Below are 23,907 nucleotides of genomic sequence, written 5' to 3'. Positions count from 1 at the left end.
GCCGCTCAAAAATGAGAAAAGCCTGGACCCAATTGAATAGCAAAAATCTCACACCTGCGGGGAAAACCCTGTCTTCTCCTCCAACGTTGGGATGATATTCTGCAGCAGCAATGAGTATAGTAATGTCTGTACGTTTGTTTGTGTGTGTGAGTGTTTGGAAGTGAGCATGAGTGTGCTATGACCCAAATGAGTGTGATTCCCCCCTTGGAGGCAGCTACATCTCCCAGCAGCCCCAAGCCTTCCAGCAGCCCCTCCTCAGTGCAAAGATGGAGGGAAGACCACCACTTTTCTTTCCCCTGCGCCGCTGGGTTTTCAGAGCTGAAAACCTTGCAACCATTTAAAAAAATTGGATACCGGTATCAAGAGCGTGCATACCCGTGGTAATCAATGTTATTTTTTTGTATGCTAAACTTTGCGTTAAATTGAATTCCCCCTTAGTGTCTACATTATCAAAAGCTCCCTCTGAGGGGAAGAGGTATCAAGCCTTCTGAAGAGTACAAGTTAGAAGCAGCACATAGCAATCAATCCGCTTCTGGCTATTGTTTATACAGTACATTCTGTAAAATGATAGGTAGAATCTGATTGGTTGCTTTGGACAGATTCTCCACTTGTCTTCTTCTGAAGGTTTGATACATCTCCCCTGAAAATAGTTAACTGGAATATTATTTTGACAACAGGTAATAGAGCATATGAACCTAGGGGAAGCTGAAGCATTCACCAGTTATCTGCTGAAATACGCCATTTGCAGGCATGGTACACCTGTGGTCCTAATATGTGGGTAGAGGGGAGGCAAGAGTTTTCCACAGTCCACAGATTGGAGGGAAGTGATAATTAGGTATTTTAAATAGAGTCTCATCAGTTTTATGGAATACTAGCTGAATACCCGTGCTTCGCTACAGAATTTTAAGTATTTCCGTGCGTGTAGCTTTAATTTTGAAGGACTTCCTGGTAAACTGCATTTTTAGTCTTTCCTTCAGGCTGGAGAATGGCCAGGCTGTCCGTCCAAGAAACCACCCGAGAACACACCAAAATCATAAACAGATTTTATTGTACGGGAATCTGTAGTCTCTGTGTCTTATTTTCTGGACAAAGGGGTATACCAAAAGTTAACTGGTTAGTTTATCACAGAAGATCTGCAATTAGACTTACAACATTACATGCGCCGACTGCAGCTGCTGCCAATTTTTGTCAGGCCGCACCTTCGGTTGGGCTTTCCCCGGATTAATGCTGTCAAAAGGCTGGCGCTGAGGAGAATAATCCGCCTCCTTCTCTGTCCCGTCCCGCCTCTGATGCTGCCCTGCTCAGTGCTGTAAATGCTGGGATAACAGGCCAAGCTCCGCCCGCTGTATGTTAAATATGTAAGGTTTGCAGGAATAGGCTGACTCTATTCCGAAGGGTCCTAGGTCTCCTTGCGTAGCTTCTCGCTCTCCTTATGGCTCCTCCTTTTGAGGTAAAATGTAAACATTTTCGCACAACACTTAAGGTCACTGGGAGAGCTGTCGGTACCCTTTTACACAGCAGTTAAGCAGTTGCTGACTATCAATCTTTGCTTTTAATTAGCGATGTGCGTGTTTGGTTTCACTCGGATTTACTCGGGGCTCGAAGCGGCATCTTATTGGATCACGGATGTCACGCGTTTTGGATAGCTAATAAGCAAAACCCAAAATACCCGAGTAAATCTGAGTAGAACCGAACCCGCTCATCTCTACTTTTAATGCATTTAAGAGTCAAAATATCTATCTCTCCTTTCCTTCTATTGCTCTCTGGTAGGTTCAGCAATGTTTAGTTCAAGTGACAGGTTAACCTCTAATAACTGATACACTACCCTCTACCGACTGGAAATAGGTTGGTTAAGTACTTATATCTGAAATTTATATATATAAAAGGCAAATAGCACTGACTCATCACAAAATCTCCTGGACCATAAGGCTGGACTTCCTTGCCAGTGGCAGTTTTAGAGCAGTCCATTATTCAAATAGGGGAGTCACTCAGCGATGTTTGACAGTGTTTAGGGGTGGCAGTTGATGTGGCTCCCCTATTTGAATAATGGACTGCTCTACAACTGCCACTGGCAAGGAAGTCCAGGAACAGAGCATTGTGTCCTCCCACCTCCGCGACTTTGTATCGTTTCCACCATGCATTCTTTATAGCCCCTGCTGGGTGGTCTGTCTTAACTCTCCTCTGTGAGGGGGGAATTCCCAATAATCATCTAACCCTTTTAAACCCCCTTGAGGGTGGAATTTAAAATCCCTTCTTAATGGGTGCCTACACCACAAAAGCAAGCTACTGTCCAAATTTCAGGTTCCTGGTCCTTATGATTCAGGAGATTTTGTGAGTCAATGGTGTTTGATATATATATATATATATATATATATATATATTTCTCTCTAACGTCCTATAGGATGCTGGGGACTCTGTAAGGGCCATGGGGATAGATGGGCTCCGCAGGAGACATGGGCACTTTAAGAAAGACTTTGGATTTGGGTGTGCACTGGCTCCTCCCTCTATGCCCCTCCTCCAGTTTGATACTTTGCCCAGTGGAGACTGGGTGCTTTCAGGGAGCTCTCCTGAGTTTCCTGTCAGAAAGTATTTTAGTTAGGTTTTTTATTTTCAGGGAGCCTGCTGGCAACAGACTCCCTGCATCGAGGGACTGAGGAGAGAGAAACAGACCTACTTCTCTGAGTTTCAAGGCTCTGTTTCTTAGGCTACTGGACACCATTAGCTCCAGAGGGATTGGTACGCAGGTCTCACCCTCGCCGTCTGTCCCAGAGCCGCGCCGCCGTCCTCCTCGCAGAGCCGGAAGATAGAAGGCGGGTGAGTATGAGAAGAAAAGAAGACTTCAGAGGCGGCAGAAGACATCTTGATCTTCATAGAGGTAACGCACAGCAGTGAAGCTGTGCGCCATTGCTCCCATTCACCTCACACACATCTGTCACTGTAAGGGTGCAGCGCGCAGGGGGGGGCACCCTGGGCAGCAATATAAACCTCTCCTGTGGCAAAAGTACATATACACATGTACAGCTGGGCACTGTACATGTATATAAAGAGCCCCCGCCATGTTTTTAAGAATTTTGAGCAGGACAGAAGCCCGAGGGGGCGGGGCTTCTCCCTCAGCACTCACCAGCGCCATTTTCTCCACAGCACAGCGCTGAGAGGAAGCTCCCCAGACTCTCCCCTGCTTACTCACGGTGACAGAGAGTTTTCAAGAGTTTTTACCTTACAAGGGTGAGGAATTATTTGGAGAAGGCCTCTCAGACCTCGTCTCCACAGCTACGGCAGGTAAATTGAATTTTTTGCCTTATGTTCCCTCACGACCTAAGAAAGCGCCTCATTATCAAATGCAGTCCTTTCGTTCAAATAAAAGCAAAAGAGTACGTGGATCGTCCTTTCTTGCCAGAGGTAAGGGCAGAGGGAAAAAGCTGCACAACACAGCTAGTTCCCAGGAATAGAAGTCCTCCCCGGCCTCTGCAGAATCCACCGCATGACGCTGGGGCTCCCCTGAGGGAGTCCGCTCCAGTGGGGGCACGTCTTCGACTTTTCAGCCACATCTGGTTTCACTCACGGGTGGATCCCTGGGCAATAGAAATTGTTTCTCAGGGATACAAGCTGAAATTCGAAGAGGTGCCTCCTCGCCGGTTTTTCAAATCGGCGCTACCGACTTCTCCCCTAGAAAAGGAGATAGTGTTACATGCGATTCACAAATTGTGTCTTCAACAAGTGGTGGTGGAGGTTCCCCTGCTCTGTTTGTGGTCCCGAAACCGGACGGTTCGGTCAGACCCATTTTGAATTTAAAATCCCTGAACCTTTACTTAAAATGGTTCAAGTTCAAAATGGAATCGCTCAGAGCGGTCATCACCAGCCTGGAAGGGGGAGATTTTATGGTGTCTCTGGACATAAAGGATGCATACCTGCATGTTCCCATATATCCTCCTCATCAGGCGTACCTGAGATTTACCAATTTCAGACGTTGCCGTTTGGGCTTTCCACGGCCCTGAGGATTTTCACCAAGATAATGGCGGAAATGATGGTGCTCCTGCGCAAGCAGGGTGTCACAATTATCCCATACTTGGACGATCTCCTCATAAAAGCGAGATCACGAGAGAAATTACTGAACAGCGTGTCACTTTCACTGAAGGTGTTACAGCAACACGGCTGGATTCTCAATATCTCGAAGTCACAGCTGGTTCCTACGACTCGTCTGACCTTCTTGGGCATGATTCTGGACACAGACCAGAAAAGGGTTTTTCTTCCGACAGAAAAAGCTCAAGAACTTATGACTCTGGTCAGGAACCTATTGAAGCCAAAACAGGTGTCAGTGCATCACTGCACTCGAGTCCTGGGAAAGATGGTGGCATCATACGAAACCTTTCCCTTCAGCAGGTTCCATGCGAGGACTTTCCAATGGGACCTACTGGACAAGTGGTCCTGGTCACATCTACAAATTCATCAGCGGATCACCCTGTCCCCAAGAGCCAGGGTATCTCTCCTGTGGTGGCTGCAGAGTGCTCACCTCCTAGAGGGCCGCAGGTTCGGAATTCAGGACTGGATCCTGGTGACCACGGATGCGAGCCTCCGAGGTTGGGGAGCAGTCACACAGGGAAGAAATTTTCAAGGTCTTTGGTCAAGTCTGGAGACTTGTCTCCACATCAACATCCTGGAACTGAGGGCCATGTACAACGCCCTACGTCAAGCGGAGGCCTTACTTTGCGACCAACCAGTTCTGATCCAGTCAGACAACGTCACCGCAGTAGCTCATGTAAACCGCCAAGGCGGCACAAGGAGCAGAGTGGCGATGGCGGAAGCCACCAGAATTCTTCGCTGGGCGGAGAATCATGTAAGCGCACTGTCTGCAGTGTTCATTCCGGGAGTGGACAACTGGGAAGCAGACTTCCTCAGCAGACACGACCTACATCCGGGAGAGTGGGGACTTCATCAGGAAGTCTTCGCGCAGATTGCAAGTCGGTGGGGACTGCCCCAAATAGACATGATGGCGTCCCGTCTCAACAAAAAGCTACAAAGGTATTGCGCCAGGTCATGAGATCCTCAGGCGGTAGCTGTGGACGCCCTAGTGACACCGTGGGTGTTCCGGTCGGTCTATGTATTTCCTCCTCTTCCTCTCATACCCAAGGTGTTGAGAATAATAAGAAAAAGAGGAGTGAGAACAATCCTCATTGTTCCAGATTGGCCACGAAGGACCTGGTATCCGGATCTGCAGGAGATGCTCATAGAAGATCCGTGGCCTCTTCCTCTAAGACAGGACCTGTTGCAACAGGGGCCCTGTCTGTTCCAAGACTTACCGCGGCTGCGTTTGACGGCATGGCGGTTGAACGCCGGATCCTAGCGGAGAAAGGTATTCCGGATGAGGTCATTCGTACACTAATAAAGGCTAGGAAGGCCGTGACATCAAACATTATCACCGAATATGGCGAAAATATGTTTCTTGGTGTGAGGCCAGGAACGCTCCTACGGAAGAATTCCATCTGGGACGTTTTCTTCACTTCCTACAAACTGGAGTGAATTTGGGCCTAAAATTAGGATCTTTTAAGGTTCAGATTTCGGCCTTATCCATTTTCTTTCAAAAGGAATTGGCCTCTCTCCCAGAAGTACAGACGTTGTGAAGGGAGTACTGCATATTCAGCCTCCTTTTGTACCTCCGGTGGCGCCTTGGGACCTTTAACGTGGTTTGAACCACTTAAAATGGTGGAGTTGAAATATCTCGCTTGGAAGGTGGTCATGTTGTTAGCCTTGGCTTCGGCTAGGCGAGTTTCGGAATTAGCGGCTGTATCACATAAAAGCCCCTATCTGGTTTTCCATATGGATAGGGCGGAATTGCGGACTCGTCCTCAATTCCTACCTAAAGTGGTCTCATCTTTTCATATGAACCAACCTATTGTCGTGCCTGTGGCTACGCGTGACTTGGAGGATTCCGAGTCCCTTGATGTGGTCAGGCTTTGAAAATTTACGTGGCCAGACCGGCTAGAGTCAGTAAGACAGAAGCACTGTTTGTCCTGTATGCAGCCAACAAGGTTGGCGCTCCCGCTTAAAAGCAGACTATTGCTCGCTGGATCTGTAACACTTTTCAGCAGGCGCATTCTACGGCAGGATTGCCGTTACCAAAATCGGTTAAGGCCCATTCCACTAGGAAGGTGGGCTCTTCTTGGGCGGCTGCCCGAGGGGTCTCGGCACTACAGCTGGGCCGAGCTGCTACTTGGTCGGGGTCAAACACCTTTGCAAAGTTCTATAAGTTTGATACCCTGGCTGAGGAGGACCTCCTGTTTGCTCAATCGGTGCTGCAGAGTGATCCGCACTCTCCCGGCAGTTTGGGAGCTTCGGTATAATCCCCATGGTCCTTATGGAGTCCCCAGCATCCTCTAGGACGTTAGAGAAAATAAGATTTTAAACCTACCGGTAAATCTTTTTCTCGTAGTCCGTAGAGGATGCTGGGCGCCCGTCCCAAGTGCGGACTACTTCTGCAAGACTTGTATATAGTTATTGCTTGCATAAGGGTTATGTTATAGTTTCATCGGTTTTGGACCGATGCTATGTTGTTTTTTCATACTGTTAACTAGATAGTGTATCACAAGTTATACGGTGTAAATAGTGTGGGCTGGTATGAATCTTGCCCTTGGATTAACTAAAATCCTTTCCTCGTACTGTCCGTCTCCTCTGGGCACAGTTTCTCTAACTGAGGTCTGGAGGAGGGGCATAGAGGGAGGAGCCAGTGCACACCCAGATCTAAAGTCTTTCTTAAAGTGTCCATGTCTCCTGCGGAGCCCATCTATTCCCATGGTCCTTACGGAGTACCCAGCATCCTCTACGGACTACGAGAAAAAGATTTACCGGTAGGTTTAAAATCTTATTATATATCTATATTTCATCCTATGCTGACTGATCACTGCCATGATTGTATGTCTCAGTATGGGTGGTACAGCTCTGCATGTAATCGGAGGATTTCCCAGAGTAATGATGAGTATTGTCCCAGTACTGCAGCACGTATGTACTGAAAACAGGCGTAATGACCGACCATAATCCAAGTGACACTGACAGGATTATTGGGGCTAATTCAGACTTGATCGCTAGGCTGCGTTTTCGTACAGTCAGCGATCAGGTCTAAACTGTGCATGCGTATGCACCGCAATGCGCAGGTGCGTCGCACGGGTACAAAGAGGATCGCCGCTCAGCGATGGGTTTGTGCGAAGGATCCATTCGCATGGGCGATCGCAAGTAGATTGACAGGAAGAAGCCGTTTGTGGGTGTCAACTGACCATTTTCTGGGAGTGTTTTGAAAAACGCAGGCGTGTCCAAGTGTTTGCAGGGCGGGTTCCTGACGTCAATCCCAGTCCTGGACAGGCTGAAGTGATCGCAGCGGCTGAGTAAGTCCTGGGCTGCGCAGAGACTGCACAAGATCTGTTTGTACAGCTCTGCTACACATGCGATTGCACACTTGCACAGCTAAAATACACTCCCCCTGCAGGTGGCCACTATCTGATCGCAGCACTGCAAAAATCACCTGCTAGTGATCAGGTCTGAATTAGGCCCATTGTCACATATTCTAGGTCACAAGCACTGTCCGTAATCTGCTCATAGAATTCCCCATTATCAGTCCCGCACCCTGCTTCAAGTGATAACAGATTATAATGTGGTAGTATGTGCTTTACAGCGATAATACAGTATATTAGAAAATGCAATCACATTATATAGCATATTCTAATAATGTGCCATAACAATCACAGCTGAGGGGGACAATAAATAAAGATTAGGGGAAATATTATTTGCTATAAAATCAGTTTATTGAATAGATTATTCCTCTGCAGTGACCCATAGTCTGTGCCAAGCTCTCCTCCATAGGGGCCACTGTGGGTTTTGTATTTTGTAACAAGTGCATTCAGTTTCCTGGAAGCACCAGGTTGGATGCCAGCAGTGGATACTCGGTACATTATTAATGCTGCTAGTCCTGTAAGACTTCCTCAGAACTTCAGGCCTTTTATTATCTCTATCTCTCTTGCTCTGTAACGTATTAGCCAGCCTGCTTTATGTTATCCTTTGGGATAGCTAACCGCTCCGTTCCTTTTATTAACTTTGTAAAATATTCAGGTTACTTTATTTCTGTGCATATTGTTTTGACAGCAGAATTGGCAGGACGGCATCATATAAGTTTAGAGGTTAATAACGTTTGACCTTCTATATGAATTGCGCATTATTTGTGAAATTAGAGACCCATGCCGTGCTTGTTTCTGCAGATAATTAATTGCTAAATGCAGTGATCCATGGTGCCACCTAGACCGTTCTTTCTTCAGTATTTCAAAGACTTTTGCATTGAAAAGACATGCGCCTTCATTAAAATGAATTTTCCACCATGCAGTAATTGTTAGGTTATACATACTCCCCAAGAACCTTTACTTAATGCAGTGCCTTATCTTTTTTTGGCTATTTTCTGGGGTTTTCAGCATGGCCTTTGTATCTGCCAGGCACAGTTGTTTCTTTTCATCGTCATTAGACATTAGAAGCAACATAAAATAGTAAACAGCCATACTTAGAAAGGCTTTGCTGAAAAAAATACAGAAAAACAGAGCATTGTATTTAGAAAAGTAAGCACAGTAATGCCATGGTTCCACTTCCCCCTACTGACAGGAAGGGATTCTGTATTGTATACCAGCCACTAGAATGGCTGTCTATATTGTGCACATCACCAAGAGGAGTGGCTTCTTTACAATAGCCTTAGGAATATTCAACTGTATTGTATACTAGCCACCAGGCAGGTCTATACTACATGATAACTGCCAGAATTTGTGGGTTATATTGTAAGGTAGCCACCAGGGAAATCGGTAATGCATACTAGCCACCAGAACATGTGGGTTGTATTGCACAGTAGCCACCAGGGAAGTCTGTAAAATAGCTACCAGTACTTGTGGGTTGTATAGCCACCAGGAAAGTCTGTAATGTATACTAGCCACCAGAACTCGTGAATTGTAATGTAACTAGCCACAAGGAGGTCTGTAATGTATACCAGCAACCAGTACTTGTGGGTTGTATTGCACACTAGGCACCAGAGAGGTCTGTAATGCATACAAGCCACAGGAACTTTTGGGTTTTGTTTTATATTAGCCACCAGGGACATCTGTAATGTATTCTAGCCCCCAAAACTTATGGGTTGTATTGTAGACTAGCAACCCGGGAGGTCTGTAATGTATATATAACCACCAAGGAGGTCTAGCCACCAGAACTTGTGGGGTGGATTGTATACTAGCCACTAGGGGGGTCTGTAATGTACACCTCTTGGGTTTAATTGTAAACTAGCCATCTCGTATTTCTGTAGTGTATTCTAGCCACCAGACCTCGTGACTTGTATTATACACTAGCCACCTAGGATGTCTGTGATCTATACTAGCTAACAGAACTTGTGGTTGGTATTGTACACTAGTCATAAGGGAGGTCAAGCCACCAGAACTTGTGGGGTGGATTGTATACTAGCCACCAGGGAGGTCTGTAATGTACACCTCTTGGGTTTAATTGTAGACTAGCCATCTCGCATGTCTGTAGTGTATTCTAGCCATCAGACCTCGTGAGTTGTATTGTACACTAGCCACCTAGGATGTCTGTGATATATACTAGCTACCAGAACTTGTGGTTTGTATTGTACACTACCCACCAGGGAGGTCTAGCTGCCAGAACTTGTGGTTTGTAGTGTACACTAGCCTCCAGGGAGGTCACTCATTTATGTTAGTTGCCAGAATTTGTGGGTTGTATTGTACTCTAGCACCAGAACATGATTGTTATGTTAATCATTAGATCATGTTATCAAACGTGTTAATTGATTGAACTTGGTTGTGCTCAGAATGAGCGGTTTCTAGATGTATTGCAGTGTTATAGCATTGCCTGGCTAGTGCATAATACAGTCTTTATACTGCTTGTCCACTTTATCTCCTCTTTACAAATATCATGGCTTTTTGTACCTGGGGTGTAACAAAGATCTGAGGTTCCTTGATGCCTCTGGCAACAACAAGATATATTGTAACGCATTGCAACCTGTCTGTGCATTGAAATCCACCTTCACTCACAAAGAAGTAAATGGCACGGTATGTTTTATGAAGTAGGTCATACATCAAGGATTCCTCTGAAGTAGTATTGTTTAGATTATGGAACACAATGCCATCATGTCTCTCAGTAAATCCATGCAGTGACCGAAATGTATATTCTTTCTTATTTTGTATTTTTTTCCCCTTTGTCTCTTGTTTGTAATGCGTCACTGGGAGCGTATCTGGTCGCTCAGATAAGGGGCAGACAGAACTGAATTAATTGTTCTTGATGCTGAAATTAAGATAGATACATTGTTAGCAGGCAGAGATTATATACAGATAATCTATAGAACAGGGAGACTGTAATGTGTGTATTGTACAAAATTCTAGGTATGTGTTACCCATATACACTGGGAGCAGCTATTTTCTGGTCTTATCCAAATGCCCTGTACCCATTCCCTGGAAACTTGTGTCATCTGGATTTGTGACGCTAAAACGTCTCAGTGATGGGGGCTCCTAAAGACATTATATTATGCTGGAGAGACACCTGGGCTGGATCCCACAGAGATTGAGTTTATGAGAACCGTGCCTAGGACAAGGACAGAAAAAAGAATCAATAGAGGCGCTCATTTCATTTTGATATCATGAAGTCCTAAATTCTTTCACAACCAAGGAGTCAGATGAAAAATAGAATAAATATTTATTATCAAAATAAATCAATATAAACACACTTTGTTTATAACAAGCTCATATCTAAAATGCAATACATAATCCCTATCCTCACTAAAAATTGCCACGTGTGTAAAGAGTTAAAGCTCACATAAATTGCATATATTATTTCAACAGACACTGAGAGCAATAAGACAAGCTGAATAGCTGACGGCAGTCCAAATGTAGCAAGTTGTTACAATGCTTAGAGAACACTGTTGCCAAGACTGCTGTATAAAGATGTATAGCTGTTGAATGAAACACAGTTGCTAAATGTGAAAAAGAATGCTGAAGGCAATTGTGTGCTCTAAAATATTCGGCTATAGTGTAAGTCGCCTCAGAGTTCCGGAAGCCGGTATATAGGTAGCAATGAAATGTTAAGTTACCTCTCCAATAGGGCTAGTGGACCCGAGCGTCCTCGGGTGAATCCAAAATGCCCAATGAGTTGTAGAATGGGAGAGTTCGTAGCTGTTTGTCCGTACTAATCAGGATCCCACTGCTGTTTAATTCAGTTTCCCTGGGCGTGCACCGCCCACTGCAATTTTGGGGAAAAGGCAGATATGCGGCTGATTGAATGAAAAGCCGCCACGAGGATCCAGCTGTATGTGGGTCTCCTTCAATGCTCCTGGACGTGCGCCGTCCATTGCTGATCAAAGGGAGAGAGACTGAAGTATCGGCCACGGCAGCCGCACGGAACTCACGGAACTCACACGTCGGCTAAGTCCTGTGTAAGGACGCGTACCGCTCGCTCCTGTAGCCGGTGGAATAGGGCTGTGAGATGTATCCCAGAGCGTGCGGTCAGTCAGTGAGAGAGGGGGGAGGAGTGCTGACGCGTTTCGTCACGCAACCCGTGACTTTTTCAAAGATGACTCCTGTGGCAATGTGTGCTCTATTTAAGGAGCTCGCAGTGGAGCGCTCACATGTTTAATCAATAAAATTAATAATATACCAATTATTAAAAAACAATTCATCATGACACCTTTGGTTGTATTTTAATGTAATTGCCAAACCAGTAGATGGACAAAAACATTCTCCATCCACATAAAGAGCGCTTTAAAATACAATTTATGACACACTCTATGAAACAATAGCGGAGTTAACTAGTAATTAAATAATTCTTAACAGAGGATTAGTAACAGTCAGAAAAAATAAATTAAGTATATTCCAACTGCAACCAATTATCGACATCGGTCCACAGTATAAATGCAGAGCAACTGCACACTTTTAAAGAGATAATACATGTATATAAAAAAGGAAATAATCATCAAAGATAAAAAAATTAATTAAAAAACATATTGAACGTAGATACAACAGTCCCAGCAAATTTAACATTTATTATAGAGGCTCTCAATAAGATTACTGAAGTTATCATGGATTTAAAGATTAAATTTAAATACCAAATACTAAAAAAGGGGGCCGTAAACAATTCTTCAAACCAGCCTACCTTCATTTTATGGTAAAGATGTAACTAAATATGGATTCAACTAGAACCTATCCCATCGTTCAATACACTTCTCCATATTAAAGAAGACCACATGAAGACTAGTATAAATGAGAAACCCAAGACCCCCTATGTTCTAAAAGAGAATAAAGGGAACCAGACCAACAGCACAAATAGTTTAAATTCTGAGGAATAGAAGGAAGAGGAAACCTTGTTTATTAAACTGTGTTAAGGATCAATCTTGATACACTCATTGAGGCCCTCACGAGTGAGGGTCCTCAACCGGTGTATCCAGAAATTCTCCCTACAACAGAGTCTACTAAATCGATCTCCACCTCTTTGGGTGAAACTGATTGTCTCCATACCTATTAATACTAAACCCTTAGGATCTCTATTATGAGAGGGAAAAAAATGTTTTGAGACTCCGTGATTCAGAAAGCCCTTTAGAATATTCTGCCTATGTTCTAAAAAACTAATTCTAAGCTTGCGTGTGGTCCTCCCTATATACTGGAGGCCACAAGGGCAAACTAACATGTAAATAATATATTCACTATTACAGTTAATGAATGATTTGATCATATGTTCCTCTCCCATAGAAGATGCAAAAGCATGTACATTATTCTGAATATGAGAACATGTAATGCAATTGCCCAAACCACATCTATAACAACCACTGGGTTTGGTTGTAAGCCAAGAGACCAATGGATTCCGAATCTCATTATCCACCGGTCTCTTGTCCACAAACAAACTGGGGGCAAGATGTTGTTTCAGGTTCTCTGATTTTTTTAAAATGATAGAAGGAGAATGGCCAATCTCTGGTTTAAGAATCTTGTCCATTAACAAAATAGGAAAATTATTGATCAGGGCCTTTTTGATCTTACCAGAAGCACTATTAAACTTAGAAAAGAAATGGGGGAGATCTTCTTTGAAAGATGCATTCTCAACCTTGTATCGAAGAAGTTGTTCCCGATCAAGTTTATTCGCCTTTTCCAATGCAGAATTAATCAGGTCTAAAGGATAACCTCTAGTCCTGAGTGCACTTGTAAGTTCAAGTGCTTGTGCATTGAAATCATCCTGAATACTGCAATTCCGCCGTAATCGACGCAATTGTCCCAATGGAATGTTCTCCATCCATGGTTTAGAATGCATACTCTCAAAGTGAAGGAAGTTATAATTATCTACTTCCTTCCTAAACGTCTTACTTACTATGACATCATCCACGATGGAGATAGCAATATCGAGAAAGGAAACCAACTCATTACTTACTGTGCATGTGAACTGTAAATTAAAATCATTATTATACAGTAGTTTTATTGCTCATAGCGACCAATTTGGGATCTAATGCAGAATTGCTCACAAGTGCATTTTGCAGCTGGATCTTGCACACGCTCAGCAGCCGACCATACGCGTCTATGGGAAATTCAGAGTCGTGCAGATTGAGGCCTTTCTTGTGTGTATAGGTCCATTCACTTTTCATTATGCCTTGTGTTTTAAAATAATAGAACACTTTGCTGTGTATGGTACTAGGGGGGTAATTCAGAGTTGGTCGCTGCAGCAAATTTGTTAGCAGTTGGGCAAAACCATGTGCACTGCAGGTGGGGCAGATGTAACATGTGCAGAGAGAGTTAGATTTGGGCAAAAGTGCAGGCTAGAGACATTTGGTAAACTTGCCACAATTTTATTACAGTGATCTGTTGTTTAACTCTCTTAATTACACCCCCCCCCCAATCTGCATATTTATCAAAATAAATTTAAATTGAAGCTAAAGCAAATTAATCTGGATTATGTGCTGAATAACTGCCAGTGCTGTTACACTATGGGGGAGGATACAAAATAATATATTACAATGGTTATTTGTTAATCAGTTATATATTTTCTACATCTGCTACATTTTGGGGTATATTCAATTGAAGTCGGATCCATTCCTACATTCCTTTGTCGGAATGGATCCGACCTGGGCTATGCAATGCTATCTCAATTCGACTTTTAAAAAAGTCGAAATTGATATGCGGGAGGGGAGACTAGGGGAGACCCGCGGGCAGACGGGGGAGAGCAGCGCTACAGCAAAGGGCTGTAGCGCTGCTGTCCCCCTCCCGTCTCTGCCTCTCCCCATCCCCGCATCACAGTCGCCGCTCATGGCAGCGTCCACCTGACTCCAGCAAGCGAGGTCTCGCTTGCTGGAGCCAGGTGGACGCTGCTGTGAGCGACAGCTGTGACACAACCTCCGGCGCTGCTCTCCCCATCTCTGGCGCTGCTCTCCACATCTCACTTCGACTTTTTTTAAAGTCAAATTGAGATGGTCAAAAAGGGGGCCAAAACCTGTCGGTTTTGACCCACGTTTTCGACACAAGCACGCGGATCGGCAGCTATTCCGCCGATCCATGTGCTTTTGGACAAGTCGAATTCCTCAACTTGTCGAAAAATTTGAGGTTAGATTGAATAGGTCGGAACCCCTTCCGACCTAAAAAAGTCGATAACTGACGTATTTTCGACAGACTGCAGCTTTCGACTTCAATTGAATATACCCCTTTATCTTTGCTTTTAGTTTCACATTTGGTTGATTAAAATATTTGGAATTCACTACTGCAACAATGCAAGCTTGAAATTCATGTTTCCTGTTCCTGTTTTCTAGTATACCCGGGTCTGGATCCCTGACCAAGATGAAGTTTGGAAATCAGCAGAAATTGTCAAGGATTACAAAGAAGGGGATAAAAGTCTGCATCTGAAACTCGAAGATGAATCTGTAAGTAAATTGTTTAACAATAAATCCTGACATCGTGGCAGAGACAATGAACTTTCTTTTTCTTTTTGGATTTGGAATATTCTTACAGTCTCCTAACTGTGACCTCTTTAAACACTTAAGGGGGAATTCAATTAGTGCTGTTTTTTTCGACCAATCTTTTCTCTTGTTTTTAGGTCGAATTTACATATGACCTATTCAATGCCTGTGCCGTTTTTTCAACTAGCCGAAAAGTCAGACACTGGTGAAAACCACGTGTATCAGTGAATTCGCTGCTGATACACGTGTTTTTGGCGAATTTGTGGGCGTTTTTGCAAAATTTTTGCGCAATTTTCATCCATGCCGATTTGACAAAAAAAAAGAAGGTGAAATGCCATGGGCGAAAATGGATTAAAAAATGGCCAAAAATTTAATACCATGTGTCGAATTAGTGCAGTTTTTTTCGACCAGTCAAAAAAAAGCCACTTAATTGAATACCCCCCTTAGGTGGGTATTTATCAAAGCTTTGAGAGAAAAAATATTGTGAGAGATGGAGTAACTGTCATTTTTCAAACACAGCCTGTAAAGGCAGAAGCTGATTGGCTGGTCAATAATGGTATCTTCCATGTTGTGGAATGTGTCAGTTATTGGCTAGCAGTGGCTCCAGTTCATTGAGCTGCGGATAGACCATTATGACCTGCATTCCACAGTATGGATATACCCCTCTATGAAATGACTCTGGGAGTGGTTGCTGAGTAACCAGCAATCAGGCATTTTGTGTTTTAAAAGGAGTATGCCTTTATTCAGCGATTATCCAAAATTATTGTTCTTTTAATCTGGTAAATCACTTGGAGAGAGGGGGGCTACACTTAGGGGGTCATTCCGAGTTGATCGCACGCTGGCGATTTTCGCTGCACTGCAATCAGGTCTCTATTGCACATGCGTATGCACCGTAATGCGCACGCGCGTCATACGGGTACAATGCGTATTTAACGAAGAATCCATTCGTACAGCCGATCGCAAGGTGATTGACAGAAAGAGGTTGTTTATGTGTGGCAACTGACCGTTTTCTGGGAGTGGTAGGGAAAACTTAGGCGTGTCTGGGCATTTGGAGGGCGGGTGTGTGACGTAAATTCCGGCACCAAAAAAAATCAAGTGATCGCAAGGGGTGAGTAAGTCCAGACCTACTCTGAAACTGCACAAAATGTTTTTGTAGAGCTCGGCTGCACAGGCGTTTGCACACTTGCAAAGCGAAAATACACTCCCCCGTGGGCGGCGACTATGCGTTTGCACGGCTGCTAAAAACAGCTAGCGAGCGATCAACCCGGAATTACCACCTTAAACATATAATGCCCATCCATCAGTTTCACAGAACCTTGGGGTCTCATTTTCTGGACACCTGTGATTTGGGATTTTATCACCCCTCATGGCTCTGTAATAGATGCTTATCCTGATATGACCGGTCAGATATGTTAGTACGGTGATGGAAATCTCTGGGAAGTGTCCATTACTGTGTTGCAAAAAAGGATGGTGCACCTCATTAATAGTGTGTTCTAAGTGATCCAGGTGTGGTCACCCCAAATTACAATATACTGCAAAAATAGAAGGGATTGGTAGAACAAAGTAATAACAGGGAAGCTTATAGTTCTAGACTTTAGGTCATGATAATGTGTCTTGTGAAACACCAACATTTCCAGTTACATGTAACTTTGGAAAGGATCCATCTGTGAGCTGAAGAATCTGTGTTCTCAAGATAAGTAAAAGGAAGGACACTAAGGGGTGTATTCAATAAGAGTCGGATCCATTCCGACATGCATTTGTCGGAATGGATACGACAACCCCTATTCAATGATGGCCAAATCCGACTGTCGTATTTGGCCTTTCCTGGTGTCCTGTCCTGCTGCCGCGAACAGCGGCTGCCGGGTGTGCTGTCAGTGGCATGAGGGGGGGGGGGGGGGGTGATGTGTGCTGCGGCGGGGGTTAATGTGTGCGGCGGCAGGGAGAGCTTGCGGCATCGGCGGGGGTTAATGTGTGCGGCGGCAGTTGTCTGTGGCAGAGGGGTGGCGCTGCATGGAGTAAGTAGCCTGGCCGGGGGGACGCCCTGCTCAATCAAAGTCGGATTGAGATTGTCGGAAAGGGGACCGAAAACTGTCGGATTTGGCCCCCGTTTCCGACAGCAGCAGGCGGATTGGTGGGTATTCCGCCGATCCACCTGCTTTCCGATGTCATTCCGGCAAGTCGGATTTCCCGAATTGTCTGAAAAAATGTGCCCATATTGAATAGGTCGGAACCCCTTCTGATCTATTCCAGTCGGAAACTGCCGTCTTTCCGACTCTTATCGAATACACCCCTATATACAAGCTCTCCATTATTACTTAGTATCCCTTCGGAGCGCCGCTATTGCCTATAAATTGTCTTTCTTTATTTTGTCTTTCCATGACATTCACATATTCACATATTTATTTAAAATGTAATGTATTATTCTATATATAATGGTGTCAGAATCTTGCAATGGTTTAGATATAGGCAGTATTGCTAGTAAAAAGAAAATGGCCACCCCTTTGCCTTTAACCAAATTATCCTAAAATAATTTTAGGATAAAAAATATATATGCCCCTATTGCATAGCCTCAGCAATGGCCCTGGGCGGATGCCCTTATCGCACAGCCCTAGCTTCCGCCCTGGCTCCGATTAGAAAAATTGCGACGGATGGCCTGACGGCGCCGCCAGGGGTCAACCTTACTTTATGGCATTGCGGATGCATCGGGAGGTGTGGCCGCTCATACTGGACAACCTTGTCCTGTGCTGGGCGGCCCCCATCTTGTGAAATGATGGATGCAGGTCTTGTTGCATATGCAACGATCTGCATCCATCTTTGAATCAGCTCCAATATTCCCTAGTACGCTTTATACTTAACTGGGATAAACTAAAGGTAGCTCAATCGTAGTTATCTTTCTGGATAGGTTTTGAAGAATATTCTCTTATGGCATCAACAAGCGATACAGTTATAATCCACGACCCACAGCACAGTACAGTGGAGATTATCTGCACACAATGATCTTGGATCCCGTTTGGTTTGTGATTTCATCATTGAGGACGACTGCACTTTGGATCTTGCCAATTAAATTCATAAGTAGATTCATCCCTTGATATCAGTTGGGAGATGGGACAATGTCAAGGCTCCATTCTACTGCGATGGTCTCATAGATTAAATGGTTTTTTTTTGTGGAAAATTTACTGTAGTTTATTTGTCTTGACCCAGTGCTGTCGCTAGTACCTTAGGGGTCTATTTTAATAAGCTTTGGATGGAGAGTTCCAGCCAATCAGCGTCTAACTGCCATGTCACAGGCTGGGTTTTAAAAATGACAGTTAGGAGCTGATTGTCTGGTACTATGGCCCTCATTTTGAGTTGATCGTAGCTGTGCTAAATTTAGCACAGCTACGATCATTCACACTGACATGCGGGGGGACGCCCAGCACAGGGCTAGTCCGCCCCGCATGTCAGTGCCGCCCCCTCCACAGAAGTGCAAAGGCATCGCACAGCGGTGATGCCTTTGCACTTCAAGAGTAGCTCCCGACCAGCGCAGCTTTAGCGTGCTGGCCGGGAGCTATTCGTCGCTCCCCGGCCCGCAGCGGCTGCGTGTGACGTAACGCAGCAGCTGCGGCCCGCCCCCCGCACGGTCCGGCCACGCCTGTGTTGGCTGGACGGAGCCCACGAAACCGGCTAAATGCCGCCGTTCCGCCCCCTCCCGCCCAGCGACCGCCTCTGCCTGTCAATCAGGCAGAGGCGATCGCAGTTCTGCTACGGCCTTCGGCCGTCTGGCATGCGCCGGCGCACTACGGCGCTGACGCATGCGCAGTGGGGACCCGTTCGCTCGGCTGCGATATAATGCAGCGAGCGAACGGATCAGAATGACCCCCTTTATCTCCGTCCGCTTTATCTTCTGCCAAGGCTTAGTAAATTGACCCCTTAGTGTAGTGTTCTGGATTGGTCATTGTCAGAGGCGACTTCTCTGCTCCTTTCCCCAGAGAGAGATAGCCTGATGAGGGAGGCGAGACCATTAAAAAAAATATATATATTTGGTCCCTCTTTGGGCGATGACTCTTATTAAATGTTGCTAGGAGGGGGAATTTGGAATGGTGGGTGTAGGGAATGGTCACAGGGTTTAATATGGTTGGGTAAAACAGTTTGTCCGGAAGAGTGACATGATTGAGGCTCAAAATGTCTTTCTTAGGCAAGGCTTATTACTTGCTACATTGGCAGCAGCTAACAACGCTAAAACTCCTCTTACAGAAAGAATTTGTATTTGCTGTTTGATTCATTATACACCTTACAAATAAAATATCGTTATGGGCCTATAAATAACAATATTCTGATTAACAGTGACTGTGATATCACAGAGCTCCTACAGTTGGTCTCTATTTCATACTTCATTAATTAGGTTGTCAGACTGTACCCCGCATGTCCTTGAGGTGTATTATCTTCCCTTAAAACCAGCACATCAGCGAAAGTGAACGGGAAGCCTGTCAGTCTGAGGACTATACTTTTGATACATAGACATCTCAGTGTTAGAAAGTCCTTCTGCAATGTAGATAAACTGCAGCAGATAAATCAGTATGATCGGTCCCAGGGCTCCTGCAGGAAATTCTTAATTCTGCACTGCGCAGCTTTGCTTTTGGAAAATTGCAGAATCTGTTAAATAAACAGACTCATGGCCCCGTAGTTCACAGAGTAGATTTAAAGTACTGTATACACCAGACCTAGGTTATCCTGTGGTGGTGACTCCTATACATGAGTGTGTGTGCATTTATTAACCGTTATTTTATATAGCACACATATTATGCAGCACTTTACAAAGTTAATTATTCTCATCAGTCGCTGCCTTATATCGATACCACATAGACGCACTGGGGATAACTTTGTCAGAAACCAGCCAATGGTTTATGTACCTTTTGCAGTTAAAACGTGTCACTCCTGCATGTGAGTTGCATTAAGGAAGCTGCATGAAAGTTTCAATATAACGGTAAGATGTTTCTATTCAAATATAAAACTGGGATGCGGTCATCATCCCGCTGGACGGGATCCCAGCGGTCGAAATACCGACGCCGGAACCCCGACCGCCACAATCCCGACATATTCTCCCTCCGTGGGTGTCCACGACACCCATAGAGGGAGAATATAATAGTGTGCCGAGCGAAGCGAGCCCCCAGGGGCTGCGTTCCGCTCGCCACCCCTATCGGGATTGTGTGGTCGGGATTCCGGCGTCTGTATTTCGACCGCCGGGATCCCGTCTAGCGGGATTACGTACTGATCCCATAAAACTATATGAAATGAAATTTGCCATTTAAGTGGAATTTTAGAGTTTGTAGTGCAGCCTTGGTTATGGGTGAGTGTACATAAATTTTAATCACATGGTAGTTATAATTATGTGAGTTTGCCCTGATGCATATAGTGCACTGATTAATGCACTAGTAACAATACCTGAAGTGGTATTAACACTAGACTTTGTGTAAACCAGGATTACTGATGAATAGCAGCATAGAATGAAACTCATACATGATGATAATATGGATAGTGACATTCGTCGTGCATTTAAATCTAAAGCTATGAAGTCACACAATAAGAAAATAAAAGCATGTTTTAGATGCAAGTAACAGGGTTATTTTAAGAAAAATTACTCCATATTGAAAGCTAAGCAAGAGGTTATCGACCCAGACACATCACATGAGTAACAGAACACAGTATTTCAAAGGGAGTAATGAAGAAACCATAGAATGACTTGCAACTCAGATCTTGAATGAACTGTGGCTTAACTAGATTACAGTTTTTAACTTTGGAAATGTAAAGTTAATTTGTTGCTATCCGGAGAGGTTTTGTGGGAGGTAATTACGATAGTCAGACTAGAGTTTAATAACCATGAAAGGGTAATTTGGCAATTTGTAGTTTTATTTAGGTTCAACTAGTCTCCCATCATTTATAATTGGGAGTACATGTGAAAAAATATTCATGCGGCAGTTAAAGTGTGTCTGGTTCCTTCACGTAATGGAATTGGCTATTTTGTGGGATGACCCATTATTCATCAGGATGCAGCATATAACTTCACTTGTGGAGGCAGCCATTTTCTAAGCAGCACCAAAATTCATTCTAATCCGTTTTATCAGTTTGGTCGTAACCAGTGGCATTGCTGGAGCACTGAAGTCACTTTGTGAAGGCAGTATCACACGTTGTGGGCTATTAAGACCCTTTAAAGGTTTGATGTTGGCTTCTGTCTGACAGCAAATCCCTATCTCCCACTTGTGCTTCTGTGACTCACTTTGTACCAATCAGATGTTAAATCTGTAGTGAGAAGCTGCACTTACACCTTTCTTTGTGGCAGCCAATTAATAGAATGGTTTCATATTCATTCTATGTATTGGACCTAATTCTACTCAGAGTTGCAGTAGAGTGAAATATATGATGCCCAGATTCTGAATGCAAAATGAACATTGAAGTACAGTATGTAGACAAAAATGATTGCACACTGACCGCAAATAAATCAACACGATTTTATTGATGTCAGTACTTTGTAGGTCCACCACTGCAGTCACCCTTCTTGGCAAACAGCAGGCGGTATGTTTTGCCATTCCGTCTTAAGTACAGTGACCAACTGCGACACTGAAGAAGGTGGAGTCGGCCTAGAACACACCCGTCGCTCCAATTCATTCCAGAGGTTCTCAGTGGGGTTAAGATCTGGACTCTGAGCTGGCCAGTCCACGCGGGTTACTGAATTCCCTGTATACCAATCCAGCGTCTCCGGGATACTGATTGACTGTGTTTTCTAATGTACAATATTTAATCTGTTTCAGGTTTTGGAGTTTCCTGTGGATCCAGCCAAACACCCGTTGCCTCACTTACGTAACCCCGACATTCTGGTGGGAGAAAATGACCTGACGGCCCTCAGTTACCTCCACGAGCCGGCGGTGCTCCACAACCTCAAGGTCCGCTTCTTAGAGTCAAACCACATCTACACCTATTGTGGTAAGTGAGCATTTGTCCCATTGCAGGTCCCTCCAGGCAGCTGAATGTTGGTTTACAGAGTCAGTTCCTATAACAGAACCTCATTACAGGTTCATTTCAGTATGACTGCCTCCAACTACAGAAACCTTGCACTACTTTTCATAAATGTCCCAAGGTGTGTTTGTGGAGCTTCCCCTCTGTACAGCGTCTTGTTTATGGATTTACATGGGATCCGGCATTTTTTTAGTACCTGGGTCAGGTTATTGTATTGTCACCTGGTGTAAGTTCTGTGCACCCAGTGGTCGTACCCATGAAAATAGGGACACCCGCTGTTTCTTTGCATCAGTTGTGGCCAGTGGTGGATTTCCCACTAGGCACATGCCCTAGGGGTAACAATATAGAAAGATACAGCGCTAAAACAATATCACTAAAAATGGTTATTTCATTATTGTGTAATAACACTAAAAACATAAACAATATTATATATAAAAAAGTATACATGAATACTTTGATAAATCAATCAGTTGACTATACACCAGTTGCTGGGCTTATAGTGGACTCCACAGAAATAAATCCATTTGAGGGCAATAGTCCATAGTATGAACTGGGACAATAATGGTTACGTCTGAAAAGCCAAGACAGTTAGTAAGACAGTTTAGCGATCCTGTGTTCCAATGCAGGGATCCAAGTAAGGGGTCTTCTGTATACCAATGTTGGAACGGATGGATTCTGGTTCACAGTTGGCAAAAGGATGGCAATTAAGGCTGTCCTGTGGGCCGTGTTCCAAACTGAAGAATCCTATTGGTTACTGACCCGTGCAGCATCAATAGACAATGATGAATGGATCCTGGTTCACAATATGCAAGTCGGTTCGGTCGTCCTGGAAATTTTTTTCTGACAATGCAAGTGCCAGTGGAGAAGTCCACCAGTCTGGAGTATTGATCCCTAGGGGTGCTACTTGGTGGGCGCAGTAAAGCAGGCCAGCTGCAACAGAACCCTTGCACAGTGATAAAGCTGAATATTTATCTTACTTAAAAACCCTTTAAGAGGCCTAAGAGCACTGTACGCTGTTTACGTCTGGAGTACCGTAAGGGTACGCACGTTGCGTAACAATCGTTTAGCCGTAGTCGAGACGCTCAAGCGTCACGTTCGCTTACGGCCAAGAGATCACTGGCAGGCACGCTATAGGCTGCCGACTAACGTAATGATTCGCTATAGCGTTGCGGACGCTCGGGACCACGAGGAGATCACCAGCGGCGCAGACGCTCACAATGTTAAACCTTTATAACTATACCATAAAACAGTGTATTATGCAGTAAACCTTGGTGTAGAGATAGGGTGTGGATGCAACACAGAGTAACCTTATTAACTTTAAAAACGCTCTGAGAATACTTAACACTATAAGAAATACACAGATACCGTACTTAGGGTCTAACGCCTTATGTGATTGTTATACTTGAGAAAAGAATAATACAATACAAGTCTTACACTACCAATATAACATAGACTAACTAACCAGATAACTACACAGTGAATACAATACAACACAATTACATTTAAGGGAAAATGAGAGAAAGAGGAGAAGAGAGAGAGAGATATGGCCCACAATAACTAGAAAGACAATATGATTGCGGAGAAAACTTACGCACAAAGGGAACGATCGCATGCGCCTCTGGACATCCAGCTCCCGATTATCAGCAATGAGAACCGTTGAAGAGTGAGAGCTGGATGTGATCGGCTTGTCTATTTATGCCCCACACACAATACAATTCAATGGTCCCTACAATCTCATTGTTTATTGGACACAGGAATTCGTCTTCGCATTATAACAAAAGGTCATAGGTTGATTCATACAGGTGGGCTGTGACAATTTCCAACTGCTCAGGTGGGTGGGAAACTAGGTTTCCCGCCGCATGGATAAGTGCAAATAATAGTAATGGACATAAACTTCTTATGTCCATAACTATTCGCACGAGCGATTAATCTGTTTCAAACCAACACCGGAATATTGCTAATTAAATATTCTT

The 23,907-nt window shown here is 44.3% G+C and overlaps 1 protein-coding gene across 2 annotated transcripts in view; it reads left to right on the top strand.

Moving 5' to 3' along the window:
- MYO5B (myosin VB) overlaps window positions 1-23,907 on the top strand; it is a 413,488-nt gene that overhangs the window by 119,841 nt on the left and 269,740 nt on the right. For both annotated transcript variants that reach the window (XM_063960368.1, XM_063960358.1), the window contains exons 2-3: window positions 14,798-14,908; window positions 21,730-21,901. In XM_063960368.1, coding sequence (XP_063816438.1) covers window positions 14,798-14,908; window positions 21,730-21,901 — 283 coding nt within the window. The remainder of the gene's footprint in view (window positions 1-14,797; window positions 14,909-21,729; window positions 21,902-23,907) is intronic.

The sequence above is a fragment of the Pseudophryne corroboree genome, chromosome 1 (assembly GCF_028390025.1).
Source record: "Pseudophryne corroboree isolate aPseCor3 chromosome 1, aPseCor3.hap2, whole genome shotgun sequence".
Taxonomy (NCBI): Eukaryota; Metazoa; Chordata; class Amphibia; order Anura; family Myobatrachidae; genus Pseudophryne; species Pseudophryne corroboree.
This window is presented reverse-complemented; position numbering and strand designations above follow the sequence as displayed.